The sequence below is a fragment of the Suricata suricatta genome, chromosome 3, assembly GCF_006229205.1.
Source record: "Suricata suricatta isolate VVHF042 chromosome 3, meerkat_22Aug2017_6uvM2_HiC, whole genome shotgun sequence".
Classification (NCBI taxonomy): Eukaryota; Metazoa; Chordata; class Mammalia; order Carnivora; family Herpestidae; genus Suricata; species Suricata suricatta.
Window position 1 is genome coordinate 124,081,741 of NC_043702.1, and position 19,404 is coordinate 124,101,144.

A 19,404-nucleotide genomic window follows, 5' to 3' on the forward strand; every position below is an offset into this window, starting at 1 on the left:
GACATTTACCAAAAAAAAAATGAAAATTTAAAAAAATGGACATTTACTAGGGCACCTGACTTTGGCTCAGGTCATGATCTTACAGTTCATGAGTTCGAACCTCATATGGAGCTCACTGTTGTCATTGCAGAGCCTACTTTGAATCTTCTGCCCCCCCCAACCCCTCCCCAACTTGTGCTCTCTCTCAAAAATAAACATTAAAAAATATTTTTAAATTATGGACATTTACATAAACATGTTGCTATTATCACATTGAACAAAAATGTCATTCCTTGGTATATCTACTACCCAACTTCCCTAGTAATTTAAAAAATGTCCATTTGTTAGAACCAGGATCCAAATAAAGTCCATATGCTTCATGCCATTGCACTGTTGACAAAGGCATACTTTACACTGGTCTCTAAGAGAAACTTAACCTATACTTATCCTCTAACTGCAAGGAATGTATAACGGGTGGGGACCTCAGGATAACTGGAATTCAGTAACAATAGAAAGACAAAAATATTTGCACCGGGAAGGTATCCAGAGGAAGTCCATGTTGCTTAAACACAAAAAAAGTTCCTGATTTTAAGAGAAGCCATAAAAAACAGGATTTTGGGTGTTAGCCATGGAGTCTCATCGAATACTGACCTAAGATCTCAGAGCCATTGCCTTACTCCTAATATGCAATCCCTACATAACATACGCAGGAATTTGGATGGAAGTGTACATCTAAGGTTGGACTAACTTCTGTGATACCTCTATAAAATTGGCTACTACAAGTATGTGTTTACTTCTGCATGTCATCTAATTATTCTACATTAAAAAAAAATTTTAAAGTGTAATAATCCCAAGGGTAGAAGAAAACGGCACAGACTCATTTACAAAAAAGACTACACATTTCTCTTCATTAATTTATCATTTAATATAAATGCTGACAGAAAGCAGATAAAGACCTTGTAGACACTTTCATATATTTACAAACCAAAAGGTGAATCACCTCCTTCTACTTGTTAAAATAACCCTTTTATCTGCAACTCATGGGAGCTTTTAATACTACTCAGGCGCAACATGAGGCTGAGTCAGTTTCCACGGTAATAAAGGGAAGAAACAGCGTTTTAACAAAATGTGGCATCTGTGATATAAAAACATGCACACAAATAATACAAAATTGAAAAAGATGGCCCTAATCCTCTTAAAAACCTCACAAGTGGAACATGTACTTATTCAGACCCAGATTTCCGCTGCCCTAAACATCTTCCCACTACTCTTCATTTCCACCCCACTTGTCAAAGGCTGTTTAAAAACTGTAAATACAAACACATTAAAAAGAGAAGAAAATGGTCCATTTCAAACAGGGTTCTTTTTCCTATTCCAAAAAGAACTTTCAAGAGAGAAAGTCTTCAAATAAGATTTCACAGTTTGCTAGATGCTAAAGGATTATTCATAGTTTGTGAAATTCCAACCCATTTATCTTCACTTGCAAAAAAAAGTTGAAAACATTTGGAAAAAGTTAGATTTCACAAACTTTAGCCATTTAAGAATCAGCTGTCACTTTAAGACTCAGTATTTTTATTTCTGAACACGTGGGTGGAGGCAGGCAAGAAAGAACAGGGAGGTGAGGCAAGGAAAAAAACAGGAATGCAAGAGAACTTAAAAAAAAATGGTATTTTGTCTAGCATTGATTTATATGAACAGGAGATATAAATTCTCACTATCCAAAACTAGTGATTTCATAAAGTCATTTATGACCTGACTCAAATCTCATGGGCTCCTTTATTAACCTAGGTTATTTTTGTCTTGTTAAATATACCTCTGCAGGGCACAATCACACACAATCAATTCGATTGGTAAATTACAGAAGCTCTATCCCAAGCAAATATGCATCAATGTTACAAAGTTATTTAAAAAACAAAAACAAAATAAAACAAAGTAAAATCCACCCAAAAAGGTGATAATGACTGCAGAATGTCTCGGGGAGACTGGTATGAGTCTAACGACCAAATTGACCATAGTTAGGGAACCGGGTCACCGGGGTTACAAGGGAAGGAGAGCACACACAAAGAGGAATCTCACAACTGGAAAATGCTTAAGTGGGTAAAAGATTTTGTTCATCATCTTAATTCACTTCTTCCATTGCTCTTGTTCCAAAAACTCACATCATCATAAAGTAAGACAACGAGGCCCCTGGATCAGTGAATAAAATAGGAAAAAAAAAAATCTGCCCCCAGTTCCTTTCATTTCCAGAAGGTGAGAAGAGGAGAAAGGATGAGGGGTGGGGGGGGTGTGGGGGAGGTCTGGAGGGGGTGATAAAGGAAATGAGGGCGACGACACACCTGGAAAACATAGCTCTCAGGACGGTGCCGCAGTTGACCAGAGGATGTGAAATTGATAAAGAAAAGCTTCAAATACCTTAAATTAGAGGAATATTTTACAGGGTTGTTTAGATATTATTGTAAGAATGGCTGCCAATCAGTGAAGAGAGATTACACAAATAAATGGTGACTTTAAAAAAACCCCAAACCAAAACCAACAACTGGGCAGCCAATTATCCAATAGTTCTTTCCAGCCCTTTCCTAGACCCTTTTACGCAGCGGCAGGGGTGAAAGCAGGGCCTGCCTGACAGTTTCCAGTTATAAGATGACTCTGAGTACAAGCTAAAGAGGATGCCAAAGACTTGTGAGCTCCGTCTGCCTAAGAGTTAAAAACAACAAAACAAAACAGAAACAACCAGAAACAGAGAGACCTCAATGCAAGAAAATAAGTCACCTTCTCTAGTATATACTAACTCCACAGGATTTTACTTTTCTACATACACATTTTTGGACACAGTATTATACCGAGATTTAACTTCTGTCTATTCAGTTACTGTGCCTTATTTTCTTCTGTAAATAAAGGTTATTACACTAGGGATGTTTTGTTCAGGAAAAAGTTTTAAAGGAAATTCAGTGTTTGGCTGAAAATTGGGAGGCTCTGAAAACAAGAATTCCAGTGGTGAGGCTAAGTCCCTTTACCACAATAGGATTTCAAAGGACTCTTTACCTACTTTGTTCAGTGCAGTATTGAAAATCCACCTATTGGAACACATTTATTATTAAAAGGTGTAACTTCTTCTTGGTGGCGGTGGCGGTGTCCTATTCTTTATTAACGTTATAGCTAGTATTACCTATCAAATTAGAATTTGTCATGTATGAAAACATGTTTAGCAAAGCAATAAAATCTTAAAAACCAAATCTTAAGTTGGTATTTACTATAATAGTACCTTGCCAAAAAACAGCGTTCTTTTTCAAATGGCTCAGAAAAGTTGAATTAAGAATTGACAACTACATTAACTGCAATCCACCTGCAACTCCCCATAAGTAATTTCAGTAGGAAAATCTCATAAAGCTGTGCTGAAGCAACAAATTATAGAAAAGTCACAGCTGTCCAAGGTAGATCAGTATGGAGGAGGAACAGCAACACACGTAAAGTAAGGATGCCAGCACGCTGCTTGTGTGTCTGCTCCCTAATGCTGAGAAAGGGAAATTTGTTTTAGTTTAGTTGCTAAAACTTTTAAGGACAGGCTGATTTTTTCAGGTACAGATCATCTTGCAACACTAAAACCATGTATCACCCACTAAAGAATAAATACAATCAGGCTCTTTCAGGGTATAAATCCAAGTAAAGGCTGCAGTTAATTTCCAGGCAGATAATTAATTTCTCCTAAAACATAACCAGGTTTTTCCTTTTAATACAATATGGGTCATTACAGGTAGTTTTTTTTTTAATAGGTAGACTTTAAATATGAAAACCTTACTCAATTCTTTAAAATGAGCAAAAAGAAAATGGAAAAAAGATGGTAAGACCTCTATCCCATCACCATTTGTATTTAATAGCAATCAAATACGTTTTAGTGAAGCGAATGTTCTTCTCCAAATCTGAATATACTCTCACATGCAGGGACTATAGTTTATTTCTCACTAGTCACATGCTCATGAATATTTCTACCCAGTCCCACAGCTTGGCCATAGTGATACCGACTGTCCTTCAGACACAAGTAAAGAAACCCAGAACACACAAGATGTTATAATGACAAGATAATCTCAAAAACAGGGGGATTGCTTACACACAACATTGTAAAAGATGATATTCACTGGTTTAGAGAAACTGATGGAATTTTCATTATTTTTACATTTTATAAGGCCAGCTACCTTTAACAGTTAACTTAGATAAATCTACATACACAGTACAATCAACTCACAAATACTAAAAGGTTTCACAATCAAAATGGCTATTTCCCCCAAAACCAAAACAGAGTAAAGCACAAGTCTTTGGCTCTCCTTTAAAGAAAACAGCAGGTTTCCATTCTTAATCAGACCTTTGTTTGCCTACCAGTAGGGCAAATACCACATTTGTGCATCACTGAGTAATAACACCATTAGAAAAGGCAACTTCACAGAAGTTATTGGCTAAGCGAATTCATTTGAATGCTCTGTTTTGAGGCAGCAAACTGTCACTGTTGCAGATTGGGGAGGACAGTGGGTAAGTCAAGGGGGAATTTGCAAGATAGAAAAGGGCCAGGAAAAAAAAAACAAAAAACCTTGAGCTCCAACCCTGAAGACCTATGGAAAGGCTGATGGAGTTACATATTCACGGTAGCAAATGAGAATCCTATCAAGTCTATGTCTTTTAGGCAAAAAAATAAATACAAGGGAAATACTAGGAGAAGGGAAGGGAAATAAGATGAGAGAAGGGAATCAGCCACATTAATGCCACACCAAATAACTTTTTATACATTCTGAGTAGAATATTTGTAGCTGGCATTAGAAATAGTGTCTTATCACGTGGATACTATTACTAGAAACCTATGCTATAATTAACTATTGTTTTGATTACAAAAGTAACAAAGAATGGATCTTTGGTCACTTCAGCTTCTGTAAATTACCCAAGACAGGTCAGCTATTGGACTTATCTTGTGACAATATCTATAATAAGTAAGGCAAAATAACTACATAGTTAGGAAACTGCAGGTAGATATCTTATTCTCAGTTCTTCTACCCTTTTCCAGAGATACCTTGAAAAAAAAAAAGTCAAAGTACTTTTATATTCCGGACTATAATAAGATCCTGGTTTAAGAAAAAAAAAAAATCCTAGTTTTGTAATCTAAACAAGAGTGAACACAGTGCTTAATACACTCCTATCTTAACCTCAGAATTGTTCATGTTCATCTGAGATATCAGAGTCTTGCTTCTGAATTCAGTGAACAGCAAAGTCATCTCCAGAAGAAATTTTACTAAGTAGAAATAAAAACTGTATTTCTGATCTGATCGATTTAATCTCTTTACTGTCTCTAAAGGCAGGCGTTTTAAAATAAGCCAAAAAAAATCAATGTCTTTTACAGGTTTTGACTGCCCCCCCCCCCAAAAAAAGGAGTTAAAGAGTCAAGTAGTTTTGCCCAAATAGGCCACTTAACCCTTACATGCTCATCATACCACAAAGTATACCACAGAGAAAAGGGGGAAAAAAATTCCAAACTTTGTAGGGTTTATGTAATTCCTAAAACTGCTTGTTAACACTAGGAAAGTTGTAAGAATTTCCATGAGATAAGGTAGAATGACCAATTTAAAACAGGGAAGTCACAGGCACAATGGGGCAGGCTATCATTCTGCCTTTCTACACAACCAGATTTCCTCTAAGGTGTGTGGGGCCTTCCTGAGGTGCAGTTAGAATTAAGGCTACAATTTAAGAGATCTGCCCCGATCCCCAGCCCCCAGTGAAATTACCCTAAAAAGTGAAAAAACGATTTTAAGTCAATTCAAAACAGTGGCTTTACTGGCTTTATTCAGAGCAGGAATACTATATGAGTTAATACCTATTCCTGCCTAGCTTACAAATCAAAATGGCGAAGGCAAGGAGTACATCTGAAGGATATAAGAACAAGAACAGAAGTTGGGTTATTAGATATCTCAGTGGATACTCAAAATGGACTCTCACTTTTATTCTGAACTTCAATAAAATCAATACTCATAAATTCCCTTCCAATACCAGAATCATTCTCAGTTCCAAATTGAACCGATTGCTTCTAAAATTTAGGAATTATCTAACATGTCCAAAGGAGAAATGAGATCTGCCCAAATCTGCCTACAGAAGAAGGTTGGAGGCCAAGAATGTTGCCTTTTGCAGTTATACAAAGAAATGAAAAATCTTGGGACTCTGTTGGACACACATAGTTTCTTTCCTTCTCCCAAAAAACAACAAGCACTTACATGTAAGAGGGTTTTAAGCAAAAAAGAAAACAAACAAGCAAACAAAGCAAGTGTATTTTTTTAAAAAGGAAAACATGGATATCAACTGAAGAAATGCCTCGTTTTCATTCAGTGCTTCTACCTCCCAATCAGTCATTGTATCGCAACAGCTGCGCTCATGCGAGAAAATCCTTAAAACATACCCAATATATATACAGATATAGCTATGTATATATGTATATATATAATATATATATAAATTTTTATTTAAATAAAAAAGAAAGCTCGAATCCCAAGCCAATATGTGTATATCAAATCCTTGACCAGCCAGGTCTGTAGGGCATAATCAAATTCAATGTGAAATAGTATATAAACACGGTGCCTTGACTGGGCAAATTAAATAATCGCTACTCAAAAGAGTGTTCTGTTTGGACTCTCCTACTGGTAGGCAATGGCAGGACTGTATTTCCCTCCCCCCTCCCCCATTTGTTTCAGTTGACAGTATGATGGACACAGAGCTTACACTGAGGTGGTTATGACCTCAGCAGGAGTTAAGGGTTAAGAAAATAAGAAACAAGAAAAATACAAACTCTTGCTTTTACCCAACCAAAGCAATGCAGTAACTTATTACATAACCAGTGCTTTCTGTTTTAGTAGTATAATCCAGAAAGGGAAATTTTTAAAAATCAGGCAAACAGAGGGATGGGAAGGGTGACTCGATCAAGTAATCCCCACAAAACAGGTTTTATAGATTTTAGTTCAGTATAGACACATGGCATCAGAATATGTGCAGCAGAACTAAAGAACTTCACAAAAAATCTCGTCACTAATGAAAAGTCAAGTCCCTAGAAAACTGACTTTAAGTACTTATTACTTACTGGTGCTAAGGATTCTGAACAGCAACAACTAGTCAATTCATAAACTATCCTTAAGATCCTGGCAGTCTGCCAAATCTATTTGAAAGCCAAGGGCTTTTATTTTGTTTTATACTTTTGGGTTTTGACAGTAACACAAAACAAAAACATCCACTAAAATAATGTGACTATTCATTTTCAGGTCAAGTGTTGAGGTTTTAAAACGTGGTTGATTTTCCTGTTTTATTTTTTTAACATTCTAGGATTTTAGCAAATGTTTAAAATTTGCAAAAGCACAGCTCCAAATTTCTAACCAGCAGATCCACACAGTTAATATGCCAACCACGTATATCTCCCGGGACTAATACATTTTAGTTCATCCTTAAAACAATCTCCATTTAAATATAATCATACTACAACACTGGCCTGGCTTTCTGACTACATTAAGAGAATGAAAGGATCCATTATATATAGAAAAGAGGACTTCAAAAATTAATCAGTAATTATCTCTCTGGAAAGTTGAAATAAAAACTAAAACAAGAAAACAAAACCCTCCAGAACACTAGAAAGTTTTAGTGCCATATGAAAAACACGCATCAAGCTAGTAACCAGAAAGGGAAAGAAAATTATGACTTTCAAGTAATAGCTCTTGGAAAAGTTGGTTTGCTGCACATTTTCTAATAAGTAGTCTACTACTGTCTCTTTGTTTCTCAAGCACCACAGAATTCTCAAACAGGCCGGTGCTTTCTGTGTGTTTTAATTTATGGGGTTGTGAACACTGGAAAGGACTGGGAGTAAGGAATTATACACTGGGTATGTAATAATACCAAAATACAAGAAAAACCTACTTCATTAAGATCATACAATTAATCAAACAGAGTGTATATATAATATCTTCTTTTTTTTTTAAGCCCTGGATCCAAGGCGTCCAAAGTTATTAAAATAAAGTTCATTCACAGAACAAAAACAAATTTAATCTGAATTGCTTGCAGATACTGCTAATTTTCTTTTTCTTTGTCTTTTTTTTTAAATTAAAAAAATGCATTAATGTGAACTATGTGCAGGGCTTATTTTTAGTAGTGGTGTTTGTGCACATTGCCTCCGGTACTCTTCCTGGATTTCTCTGACCACTCTCAGAGAAACAGTTTCAAAGTTATCTGTTCTCCTACCCCTACGCCCACCAATTAATCAGGAGCAGAAGATAAAAGCAGGAGTCTTCATAATTTAGGGAGCAGAACTGGGTGTGACTCCCGTTCTCTGGGAGTCATTGTTGTCACCTCCTCCCTCAGGGTCCTCTGAGAGGTTCAGAGAGCTGGTCTTGTTTGACAGAAGGCTGATATTCTCTTGTGTCAAAGCTGATCCATTTGGTACATCACTGTGAACATTAAAAAAAAAAAAGTTGGATTTTAATTAAGGAAAGAGAAAAATGGTTAGTAGAACAAAATCAACAGGGCCTTTAAAAAAATACTTATTATTATTATTTTTTTTGAGAGAGAGAGAGAGAGACAGTGCAAGCTGTGGAGGGTCAGAGAGAGAGGGAGATACAGAATCTGAAACAGGCTCCAGGCTCTGAGCTAGCTGTCAGCACAGAGCCCGACACGGGGCTCGAACCCACGAACTGCGAGATCGTGACCTGAGCCGAAGCCGGACACTTAACCGACTGAGCCATCCAGGCGCCCCAAAACATATTTATTTTTGAGATAGAGCGCAAGCAGGAGAAGGGCACAGAGAGAGAGGGAGGGAGGGAGAGGCAGAATCTGAGGCAGGCTCCAGGCTCTGAGCTGTCAGCACAGAGCCTGGCATGGGGTTGAAATGCATGGACCACAAGATCACGACCCAAGCCGAAGTTGGATGCTTAACTGACTAAGCCACCAAGACACCCAAGCCAACAGGGCCTTTCTTTTAATATTATGGAAAGATATGCAACTAGCTTTTAAACTTTTAATTTGCAACTCCATATCATGCTTTCGCACAGGGGGTGGCAAACCAAGGCTAAGCAACTGCCTGGTTTCTGTAAGTAGTTTTACAGAAACCCAGCCCACACATTTGTGCATGTATGCTCTATGGTTGCTTTCATACTATAATAGCAGAGCTGAGTATAAGCCTCATAATTTTAAATATTTACTATTTGGACTTTGAGAAAAAATACTGACTCCTGCTTTGGCAGCCTTTCTAGTATAAGACATTATTTAGAACCCAGGACAATGCAGAGGTTTAAATAGGGAAAACCAAAGCCTGAAAGCAATGGGGCATTAGAAATGATTATTATATTCTCACCAGGAGGGCAATTCAGGACTATATATACAGCATATGCCTCCAAAATACCTGAAGGAGGGGCACCGGGGGGCTCAGTTGGTTCAGCGTTATCACTCTTGGTTTCAGTTCAAGTCATGACCTCACAGTTCATGGTTTCAAGCCCCATCCACATTGGTTTCTGTACTGATAGCACAGAGCCTGCTTGGGATTCTCTCTCGCTCTGCCTCTCCCCATGCTGGCTCTCTCTCTCAAAATAAATAAACATTAAAAGGGGGTGGGGAGTATGGTGTGGAAGGTGGACTTGAAAGAAGCTAAATATCCATATGCTTTAAAAGGACTGGAAATGTATACACCAAAATGTGAACGCTGGTTTTAAGTAAATTAAAATAAAGAGGAAAGAAGGAAATGGAACCAGAAAAATTCATTTTTTAGGTATTAACAGATAATTCAATTTCGGATGTGTTCTAAGATAAGTTTTATAACCCATAAAAATAAATAAAAAAAAGTTTTGTAACTAAATTTATACAAAAATATTGTTTTCTCAATGTATGCTGAATAATATTTTAAAAGTCAAATCATATATGAGGGCACGTCTGTCAGGACTGAATAATATACGACTATGAAAATGTCACTTTTGTTACCTGAATGTCAATGTAAGGTCCTCAGCTGGAACCTTATTTTGTGGTTCTGGTTGTCCGTTTTCTGCTTGCTTGCTTGTATTCAATTTGTTTTTCATGTCCAGAGAACACTGGTTCTCCTTGGAAAAAAGAAGTAAATTCAATTACCTTCTATTTAATGATGCTAATGAAAGAAGACAAATACAGATAATACAAACTGATGATCCACAAATCATACTCAGTTTTTATAAAACAACCAAAGAAACAGGCAGCCTGAGAGAGAGACGTACACAACAGAGTGCACTTGCTCACTAAACCAGCTAGAAAACAAAGGGGAAATGCCTCGTTAGAAAAACTGATGACTTAGGAAAGGTAAGCCAAAATACAACAACCACCTACAATATTCTTATTGAAAGCAGAAAAACAAAACACCCCATTTGTCTGCTTAGAATGAATGTGAAAACTATGCAACAAAAGTCAATTACTGTTGCAACCTGGGGGGATGGTTCCATCCCCGGAGATGGACAATTCACTAAAATCATTACTAGTGCGCTACTAAGCAAACCTGAAGCACATCCATGGATAGACTTCCTCAAGAAGGAATGTGCAGACTGCATTTCATTCATAACAAAAAAACAGGTCTGCAATAACTAAAGGGCTATAAAAACTGAGTGTTATTTGTGAAAACATGTGTACCGCAAAATCATAAACACCATCTCTCAGCTCCCCTAATCAGTATGTTTGATAGTAATTTAATAACTTCCAATTAACTACCCACTTTCCCTGAAAGTTTTTTCATAATGTAGAATCATAGAACAAAGAACACACTCAAACCAAAAGGCAATGAGAGGAATGAATACAACAGGGAGGCATTCCATCTTCATAAGACTTATTCTAAGTATTAATCCCTCACTGGAGTGCCTTGGGGTGATGAGCCTAGAGCTGTGCACTACACCGAAGCTCCCCCTCCCCGCCCCCCCTTCCCACCATAACACTCACCATACTCAGTTCCCGGGTTCTCTTCCCGATTTCCCTTTCCACCTGGTGCAGTTCCAAGCTCAACTGCTCACTTGAAATCACTCCAGGCCATTTTGGAGGTGGTGGTGGGGGCTGGGGCTGGCCTGCCAGGGTGTTCACCTCCCTCTGCAACACCAGCCTGTTACTAACAGCCTAGTGCATAAAGCCAAGCATACACACAACTCAACACATTTCCCACCATGCACAGAATGACCAGGCCCAATTCCAGACCACCGCCTCAAGGAGCTTTTCACTAAGATATTTACAATAAAAATGATGCAACAGTAAGGCAGTCTCTTTGAGTAGCATCTGAATTTTAAATGAAAAGTAGGGGACTTAATAAGAGTAATTTAATCTTAGGTATAAGTTGTGCTTTATCTGAAAGAGAAGTATAAATGTACATCTTTCCCCCCTTTCTAATGGGATTTTCTGAAGTAAATCCTGCAATTTATTTCAATGAAACCTCAGTAATGGTAAGATTTTTAGCCATAATGAGGTAAATAAGTGGCAAGCTTCCAAATGTTGCCAATACTCTTTTGGAACAGAAAACTGGTTTACAAATTTCACCTAAGACAAAAAGCCTTAAATTTTAAAGAATTATACTTTATAGAGTTAATGGTCTGAATTTAAAAAAAGTTAATCAACTAAAGATGGTAAACATAGCAGTCTCTCTTTTTCTTTTTCCTTTCTTTTTTTTTTTTTTTTACAATAGGAATCACCAGGAAGTTCTGGACCAATGTAAATAAAACAATGGCAAAGACAAAAACTGAGTTTTACATAGTTAAAAAAAAATTCTAAACCTTGTAAGAGCACAAGCTAGACATGTGTTCAAAAACACAAAACCAAAACCAAAACCAAAAAAACTCTATTGGTCTTTGTAGTAATAGAGTCTAAGACAGAATTAGTTAAAAATTTATTTCACACCTAAAAATTTGTTTTTTAATTCCAAGGAGATGCCTTAGTTATTAAAGGTCTTGGTAGAAAGAAAACACTAATGTTCTAACTTATCAGAAGAAATGTCTTCAGTTTACTAAGTTAGAAGATTATGCTCTCATGGAAAGGAAAATATTAACAAAACCTAGCCTTTACATGGCATTAAAAGAATTTTTAAAATTCCAGGGGCACCTGGATGGCTCAGTTGGTTAAGTGTCCGACTTCGGCTTGGAAAGAACACTGAATATGGAGTACAAGACTTGTGTTCATATTTCAGCCTCTGTGAAACTCCTATCCTTCAACCAGAATGGGGGGGACTATACCACCTGCCCTAAGAGACCTATCACAAGATATTGTAAGGGGCAAGCAGCATGTATGAAGGCAACTTATAAACTGAAAAAATTCTGTCTGATGAAAGGTACAATTGTTATACAGAGGCTATGCTTAAGTCCAAGTTCTAAGCTTCTACTTTATTTTAAAGTTTATTTATTTTAAGACAGAAAGAGAGAGAGAGAATGAATGAATCCCAAACAGGCTCCAGAGTGTCAGCACAGAGCCTAACATGGGACTGGAACCCAGGAACCATAAGATTATGACCTGTGCTGAAACCAAGGGGTGGACACCTAACTGTATGACCAACCAGGTGCCCCACTAAGCTTCTACTTTCTAAATATTTGTAAATAAATGCTAAGGATTAAAGGAAATAACAGATTTTTTTAAAAAATTAAGAAATATGAGATTAGAAACAAATGTTGGGGTACCTAGGTGGCTTAGATGGTTAAGTATCTTGAATCTTGATTTCAGCTCAGATCATGATCTCACAGTTTATGGGATCAAGCCCTGCACTGGGGTCTGTCTGTGCTGACAGCTCAGAGCCTGCTTGGGATTCCCTCTCTCCCTCTCTACCTGCCCCTCCACTGCTTGCACATGCATGTGCCCAAGTGCTCGCTCGCTTGCTCTCTCTCTCTCTCTCTCAAAATAAATAAGCATTAAAAAAAAAATTTGAGCGTGCCTGGGTGGCTCGGTCTGTTGAGTGTCTGATGCTCAGATCATGATCTCACTATTTGAAAGTTCAAGCCCCGTATTGGGCTCTGTGCAGACAGCTCAAAACCTGCTTCAGATTTGTGTCTCCCTCTCTCTCTGCCCCTCCCCTGCTCACACTCTGTGTCTCTCTCTCAAAAATAAATAAACATCTAAAAACGTTTTTTAAATAAATTAAAAATAATAAAAATAAATGTAAAGCTATGATCATTTGTTGATAAAAACTGTATACCTTAAATGTGCCATCAGGGAACATAAGTTCTTGTTGGGAAGCTTTAAATAGCCTGTTTTCTACTCTCATGGAATAGAAATTCTAAATTTCCTATTGTCTCACACTGAACTCTTAAGTATTTAAATTCTTGGAAGAATGGACATCTATACTAACTCTTTAGAAACAGACCTTAAGTTTTTATGTTCACAGCACCTCAAAAGTTCTTCCATTTAAAACCTCTTTGAGAACCCTTCAAAAACTGGAGTGAAAGAACATCTGTAGGCCGGTACCTCTAGTCCACGCAGCTGGGTCTGCTGGCTAATCTGATGGTTTAGTTGCTGCAATTCTAGTCGTAGCTGTTCCCGCTCAGCAGATGGAAGAGGTTTTCCATGGCTGGCTACTTCGGACATGGACATTCTGTCCCTTGCGTGGGAAAGAAAGAGTGGAATAAAATTTAACTTTATTTAAAAATATATATTATTGGTGTAAAATAATGTTTTGTGTCAACTATTATTTCATTTGAAAAAAATTGAAAGAAAACAAACAAGGTCTGATCTACTACTGTTCTGACATAAAATCCTATTACTTCACTATGAAAAATATAAAAATGATTGACAGGGCGCCTGGATGGCTTAGGTCATGATCTCGTGGCTCGTGAGTTTGAGCCCCGCATCGGGCTTGCTGCTGTCAGCACAGAGCCTGGTTCGGATCCTCTCTCTCTCAAAATTGAATAAATATTTAAAAATAAATAAATGAATGAATAAGTAAATAAAAATTACTGACAAATCAAACAAATAAAAAAGCTGAATAATTTTAAAGGTTTATAAAACTAAAAAGAATGACTCCTACCTCTCACTGAAGTGTCCCTGAGAAGGCAGGTTTTGATGAGGTGAATACGGAGAGCCTCCCCAGCCACTGTGGGCTCCATACGGACTATAATCTGCAAGAGAACAGTCTGCGGTGGTATGATGCAATTCAGAGATTCAATTCTTTTAAGGGAGCCATAATCTAAAAGGCATAGGCATTACGGTACACGGCTCTCTGGAAAGACGTCTACCAATGTGGTAGGGGGTATTCACGGTTTTTTCCTCCCACTGAAAGGTATCAGTCCTTGTAACTGTTTCAATGTTTAGAAATGAGAATGTATTACTTTAATAACAGCAATGAACCTAATAAAAATAACAACAACAACATAGGCGATCTTCACCTGCTCGTCTATACCCTTAGAACTCCCTGGAAAAGTTTAAAAGATTACTGTCTCGGAAGATTATGGAAAGCACTGATTGCACACAGGGAGTAGGGATGGTGCTGAAGGTCATGAATGTGAGTCCTCTAGATCAGTTTACCTGCGATTCTTACCTGAAATGTTAATAGGTTTTGTGGGCGCTCCCTGAGGTGCCACAGCCTGCACTGGACCAGCACCCTGATATATGGTTTTGGAGGTTCGAGAGATGGCCCCAAACCGAGATACGGTTGGTCGGTCTCCAAAAGGGATAAGGTCATCATCACTGGTTTCTGCTGCTCTTCTTTGAAGATCCAGTCGCTGGTCTCTCATTCCTTTACTCTCCACATTCTGATAAGAAGAAAAATGAGAAATCCACCCCACACTTAGATCTCTGACATGACTTCCTCCAGCTATGTGATAAGGTTAAAAAAAAAAAAAAAAGAGTGTAATGTTCTTATTGGTAGGACTAAAATAATTTGCTTGTATTAGTGATAAAATCTACCTTTGAATCCTTTGGTCATTCCCCACAATAAGAAACATATTTTATATCATGACTAGGTACATATACACGTTCTAATATATAGATATAATTCCATGACAAATATTTACCTCTTACTGTATGTATCATACTCTCATATTTATATTGTTATTCAGACTGATTTCTTTAAAAAAAGGTCCATGACGACCCACTCAATTTCAAAACTCAATAGTTAGAAAACCACTGCTTAAAATATAAGTGCCAACATAGATGTTTCAAAGGGATTCCAGTTGAAAGAAAGAAGTACCAAGACAAATGGAAATGGAAATTTAACTGCTAGATCTGCCAAGAGCTGTGGCAGCAGCAACAGATGGGAACTAATTAGTAGAGTCTCAGGTCCCACTCCAGTCTCACTGATGTAGGACCTGCACTTTAACCAGCTCTAATTAGACTCCAAGGTAATTTATATGCACACTTGAAAAACACTGTCTTTTACCATTTGGGAGATTTTCAATTACATCTAGGTTAGGTTGACAAACACTTTTATTCTCTAGTGATTTAAGAAAATGAGTTTTATTTTGCTTATTTTTGTTACTTTAATAACTTTCTGAAAAGCAAGGGTTCCTATCTATCTCTACTGCATCCCACTCCTGTTCTTAGGATATGTTCTTTTTCATCTTTTTTTTTAATGTTTACTTATTTTTGAGAGAGAAAGAGACAGAGGGAGACAGAGCATGAGCAGGGGAAGAGCAGAGAGAGAGAGACAGAGAGACAGAGAGAATCTGAAGCAAGCTCAGGCTCTGAGCTGTCAGCACGCAGCCTGACACGGGGCTCAAACCCACCAGCTGTGAGACCATGAGCTGAGCTGAAGACAGACGCTGAAGCGACTGAGCCACCCAAGCACCCCTAGAGAGGCTGTTTTCTAAATGTTTCCCTAATCCCACCACAGAAAAATTAAAGATTCAAATTTTTTGCTCCCCTTCCCCAATCCCTTTCTTTCTCTCTCTTTTTTGGCTGGCATCTAATCATATTTATGCTATAGATATCATTTCACTCATTTATGATATTAGCATCCAGGTCTTACTTTTCTATTACTAAGAATTGGCCTTCTCTTACCCATCTGGACAAGTATTTGTCTATGAAAAACTGTATAATATCCTAGGGAAGTTCTGTTAGGTTCATAAGAGGCAAATGGCTTAAGAGTAATAGTCCAGACATACCTTTCAACATAGCGGTACCACTTCTAAGCATAACTAATGCATGTATACAAGGAAACACACAAAAACGTTCATTTTAACATATGGTAAAAGATCACAGTTAGCCTAAATGTCCATTAACAGGGAAAGGAACAAATAATATTTTGTATATATATTTACTGTATGACACGTTATCTTATAATAGCATTTGATAAAAAACAGTTAAAATGAATGAACTTGACCTATAAATTTGGATGTTATCTCAAAAACAAAAGTTGAATGAATACAAGCTGACACATATATATAAACATCCAAACTTTTTAGGAATAGTATGAAAGTATCCATGAAATGAGTAACTTTCAAAGCAGGATAAAGGTTACCTCCAGGGAAGAAAGAAAGAAGTAAAAAGGAGATGAGGGAGGTATATACAGGAAGATCTACTATTTCTCTAAGTTTTATTTCTTTAACAAATAAAGAAGCAATTTAGATAGTTATATATGTTAAGCTTGGGTATTAGACATATTGTTGTTAAATTATTTTTGCTTAAACATTAAAATGGAAGAGGTGTAATACATTTCAATAGACCACAGTCCACGAGAAGCTTATTAGCTGCAATTCTGACTCAAATACTATTGTTCACTAGATTCAACTTTGTTGTTTAAACTTCAGAGTTTTAATTTATTTGGACAAGAAATCCAAGATCCTGATTAATTATGCGAAATAATTTAATTTTGGTTCTAAACGGTTGTTGGGTTAATTGTTGGCTGCACAGAAATATACTAGATGCTCTTTTTTGTCTGTGTAGATATCCATTAGAAGATTTATTTTTATACCTGAAAAAAACAAACGAAACCCTCCCACAGTTTAAACCTAATTCAATCAAATAATACAGACTATGGCTTGAAAATTCTTAAGAAAAGTTCAATGATTTGTGTCTGCACTATTAGTAGGGGTGACATATTTGGTGTATCTGGATTTGCCTTAGTTGTGGCTTAGTTATTATACATACCATCACTTCCACACTTCCCGCTGCCACAACATCTTTGGGTTTTGCATCTTTGGTTCCAATGTAGGAGCCGATGGTGTCACATGACCACGGAGAATACTGGCTATAATCATTTCCTTTGTATTTTCCAGCTACCTTCAAATCTTCATCCAAAAACTACAGATGGAAAAAAATACACATACAGGGAATGAGTCTTTCTTTACAGAGAAAGAAGGAATTCCTTAGAATACTACGCTAGAGCAACATAGTGATGGTTATTTGATTTGTGTCACAACAGAAGATTTTTGTAGACTCTGAAAAATATAAAACAGGTGAAGAAAGATGTTTAGATTTTACTCTTTGTTAGCAGAGGGTCAAAAACAAGTATCTCAATATCCTTTAAGGAAGCAAGCTGGGATTGGAGGAGGTTTCTCATCCTCTTCTTAATTGGATGGAAATCAACATTTAAGCTAACACATACCAGGCCCTAGTTTTGCCAAATACTCCTTTCTCAATGTTTCTTTAACAGTCCAGGTAAACAAAAGCATGAAAAACTACTTGAAACATAACTGAGAATATTCTATGTGATGTGCATGATGATACAACAACTTTTTTATGGAAATCTCTTTAACAGCACTAATTCATATATTTTTAAAAAATGTTTATTTATTTTGGGTGCAGGGGGACAGAAGATCTGAAGCAGGCTCTGCACTGATGGCAGAGAGCCCTATGTGGGGCTTGAAACCACGAACTGCAAGATCATGACATAAACTGAAGTCAGACGCTAAACCGACTGGGCCACGTAGGTGCCCCTAATTCATATTTTAAATAAATTCTGGGAGAGCCTGGTTGGCTCAGTCCGTTAAGTGTCTGACCTGTGGTCTTGGCTCTGGTCATGATCTCACGGTTCATGGGTTCAAGTCCTGCACTGGGCTCTGGGCTGACAGTGTGGAGCCTGCTGGTATTCATTCTCTCCGCCCTCCCTCCCCCATGACCCAGCTCCCTTGCTAATGCTCTGTCTCTCAAAATAAGTAAACCTAAAAAAAATTAAATTAAATAAATAAATTCTGGTCCTTAGGTTGTTTCTGTGAAGCAAAAAAGATACCGAATTTTCTCACGTAAGTTCTGAAAGTATATAATAAAAGAATGGCTATTCTAAGTCTAATATGATTAACTAAAATAACATTCACATTTATGTAATGTTTTACAAAGTGCCTTAAATATACTATCTCCAATGTTCAAGTATATATGAGAACGTAGGTGACCAGAACTTTAATACCGCTTTCACTTTCTCACAAATATATATACTGTGATATACTGGTAGCACGGGGGCTATTGGTATATGAAGTGGCTCTATGCCTCCCTCTATCTAAAAATAGATCTCTTTTCTAAGTCATCATTATTGGTTTTCTGCACTGACACAGAGTCTTGCTGTTTATAAATATTACTCATTTTCTATGGTAACTCCTGTTTCTACTGTTTATAAACTTTTTGTCCTACCTCTATTAAAAAAAAAATTTTTTTAGCTTCTGTCTCCTTTAGTTCTGTTCCAAATGCAAACTTCATGTAGAATAGCTAGCTTTTTATAAAAAATTTATTTATTTATTTTAGAGAGAAAGAGAGAGCGCATGCAAGCAGGGAAAAGGGGGAGAGGGAGAGAGAAAAGAGAATCTTAAGCAGGCTCCACACTCAGTGCAGAGCCCAACACGGAGCTTGATCCCACAACCTGGCGATCATGACCTGAACTGAAATCAAGAGTTGGATGCTCTACTTTAAAAAAAACCTTTTTTTAAAAATCAGGAAATTTAAAAAATACATATATGTAGATGCTAAACTTTCCTGTCTGACAACCTTTGTTCCTGCTGTTTTTTTTGTCCCGGAACACTCTTCCCCTTGGTTTTTTGCATGACTGGTTCCTTCTCATATTTCTGGTTTCACCCCCACCCCAGAAAAATCCCTCCCGACAGCCCTATCTTTTGAAATAAGTCCCTTTAAATCTTATTCTTTTCAGAATACTTACCACAATATATAATTTATTTCTGCCTTTCTTTCCTGCTATACTATAAAGTCAGAAGACAGAAGTTGTGCTTATATTTAAGGCACACAACTTCGTTTAGTAAGAGATACACGGGTAAACGTGCAGTATGCTTTTCGTGAATGAACAGACGAGTCTGTGTGAGCCGGGAATAACAACACGGGACTGCTGTGGAACCAGGTGCAATGACGTATCAGCCAAGGGCCTGGCACACACCTCTAGTTTCCCGGGACAGACATTCTTATTGTCCCAGATGACCTTTCAAGTCTAGTCTGGGGCGCCTGGGTGGCTCGGTCTGTTAAGGGTCTGTCTTTGGCTCAGGTCATGATCTCACAGTTCATGAGTTCAAGCCC

General features: G+C 37.3%; 1 protein-coding gene across 3 annotated transcripts in view; it reads right to left on the reverse strand.

Moving 5' to 3' along the window:
• Positions 1–879: 879 nt before the first annotated feature.
• RC3H1 (ring finger and CCCH-type domains 1) overlaps positions 880–19,404 on the reverse strand; it is an 87,236-nt gene continuing 68,711 nt past the window's right edge. For 2 of the 3 annotated variants that reach the window (XM_029935094.1, XM_029935095.1), the window contains exons 14-20: positions 17,041–17,193; positions 14,492–14,705; positions 13,982–14,072; positions 13,423–13,555; positions 10,930–11,100; positions 9,955–10,070; positions 880–8,432 (exon numbers count right to left, since the gene is read on the reverse strand). In XM_029935094.1, coding sequence (XP_029790954.1) covers positions 8,282–8,432; positions 9,955–10,070; positions 10,930–11,100; positions 13,423–13,555; positions 13,982–14,072; positions 14,492–14,705; positions 17,041–17,193 — 1,029 coding nt within the window. In that variant the 3' untranslated portion in view covers positions 880–8,281. The remainder of the gene's footprint in view (positions 8,433–9,954; positions 10,071–10,929; positions 11,101–13,422; positions 13,556–13,981; positions 14,073–14,491; positions 14,706–17,040; positions 17,194–19,404) is intronic. The other variant, XM_029935096.1, reaches the window with a different exon arrangement.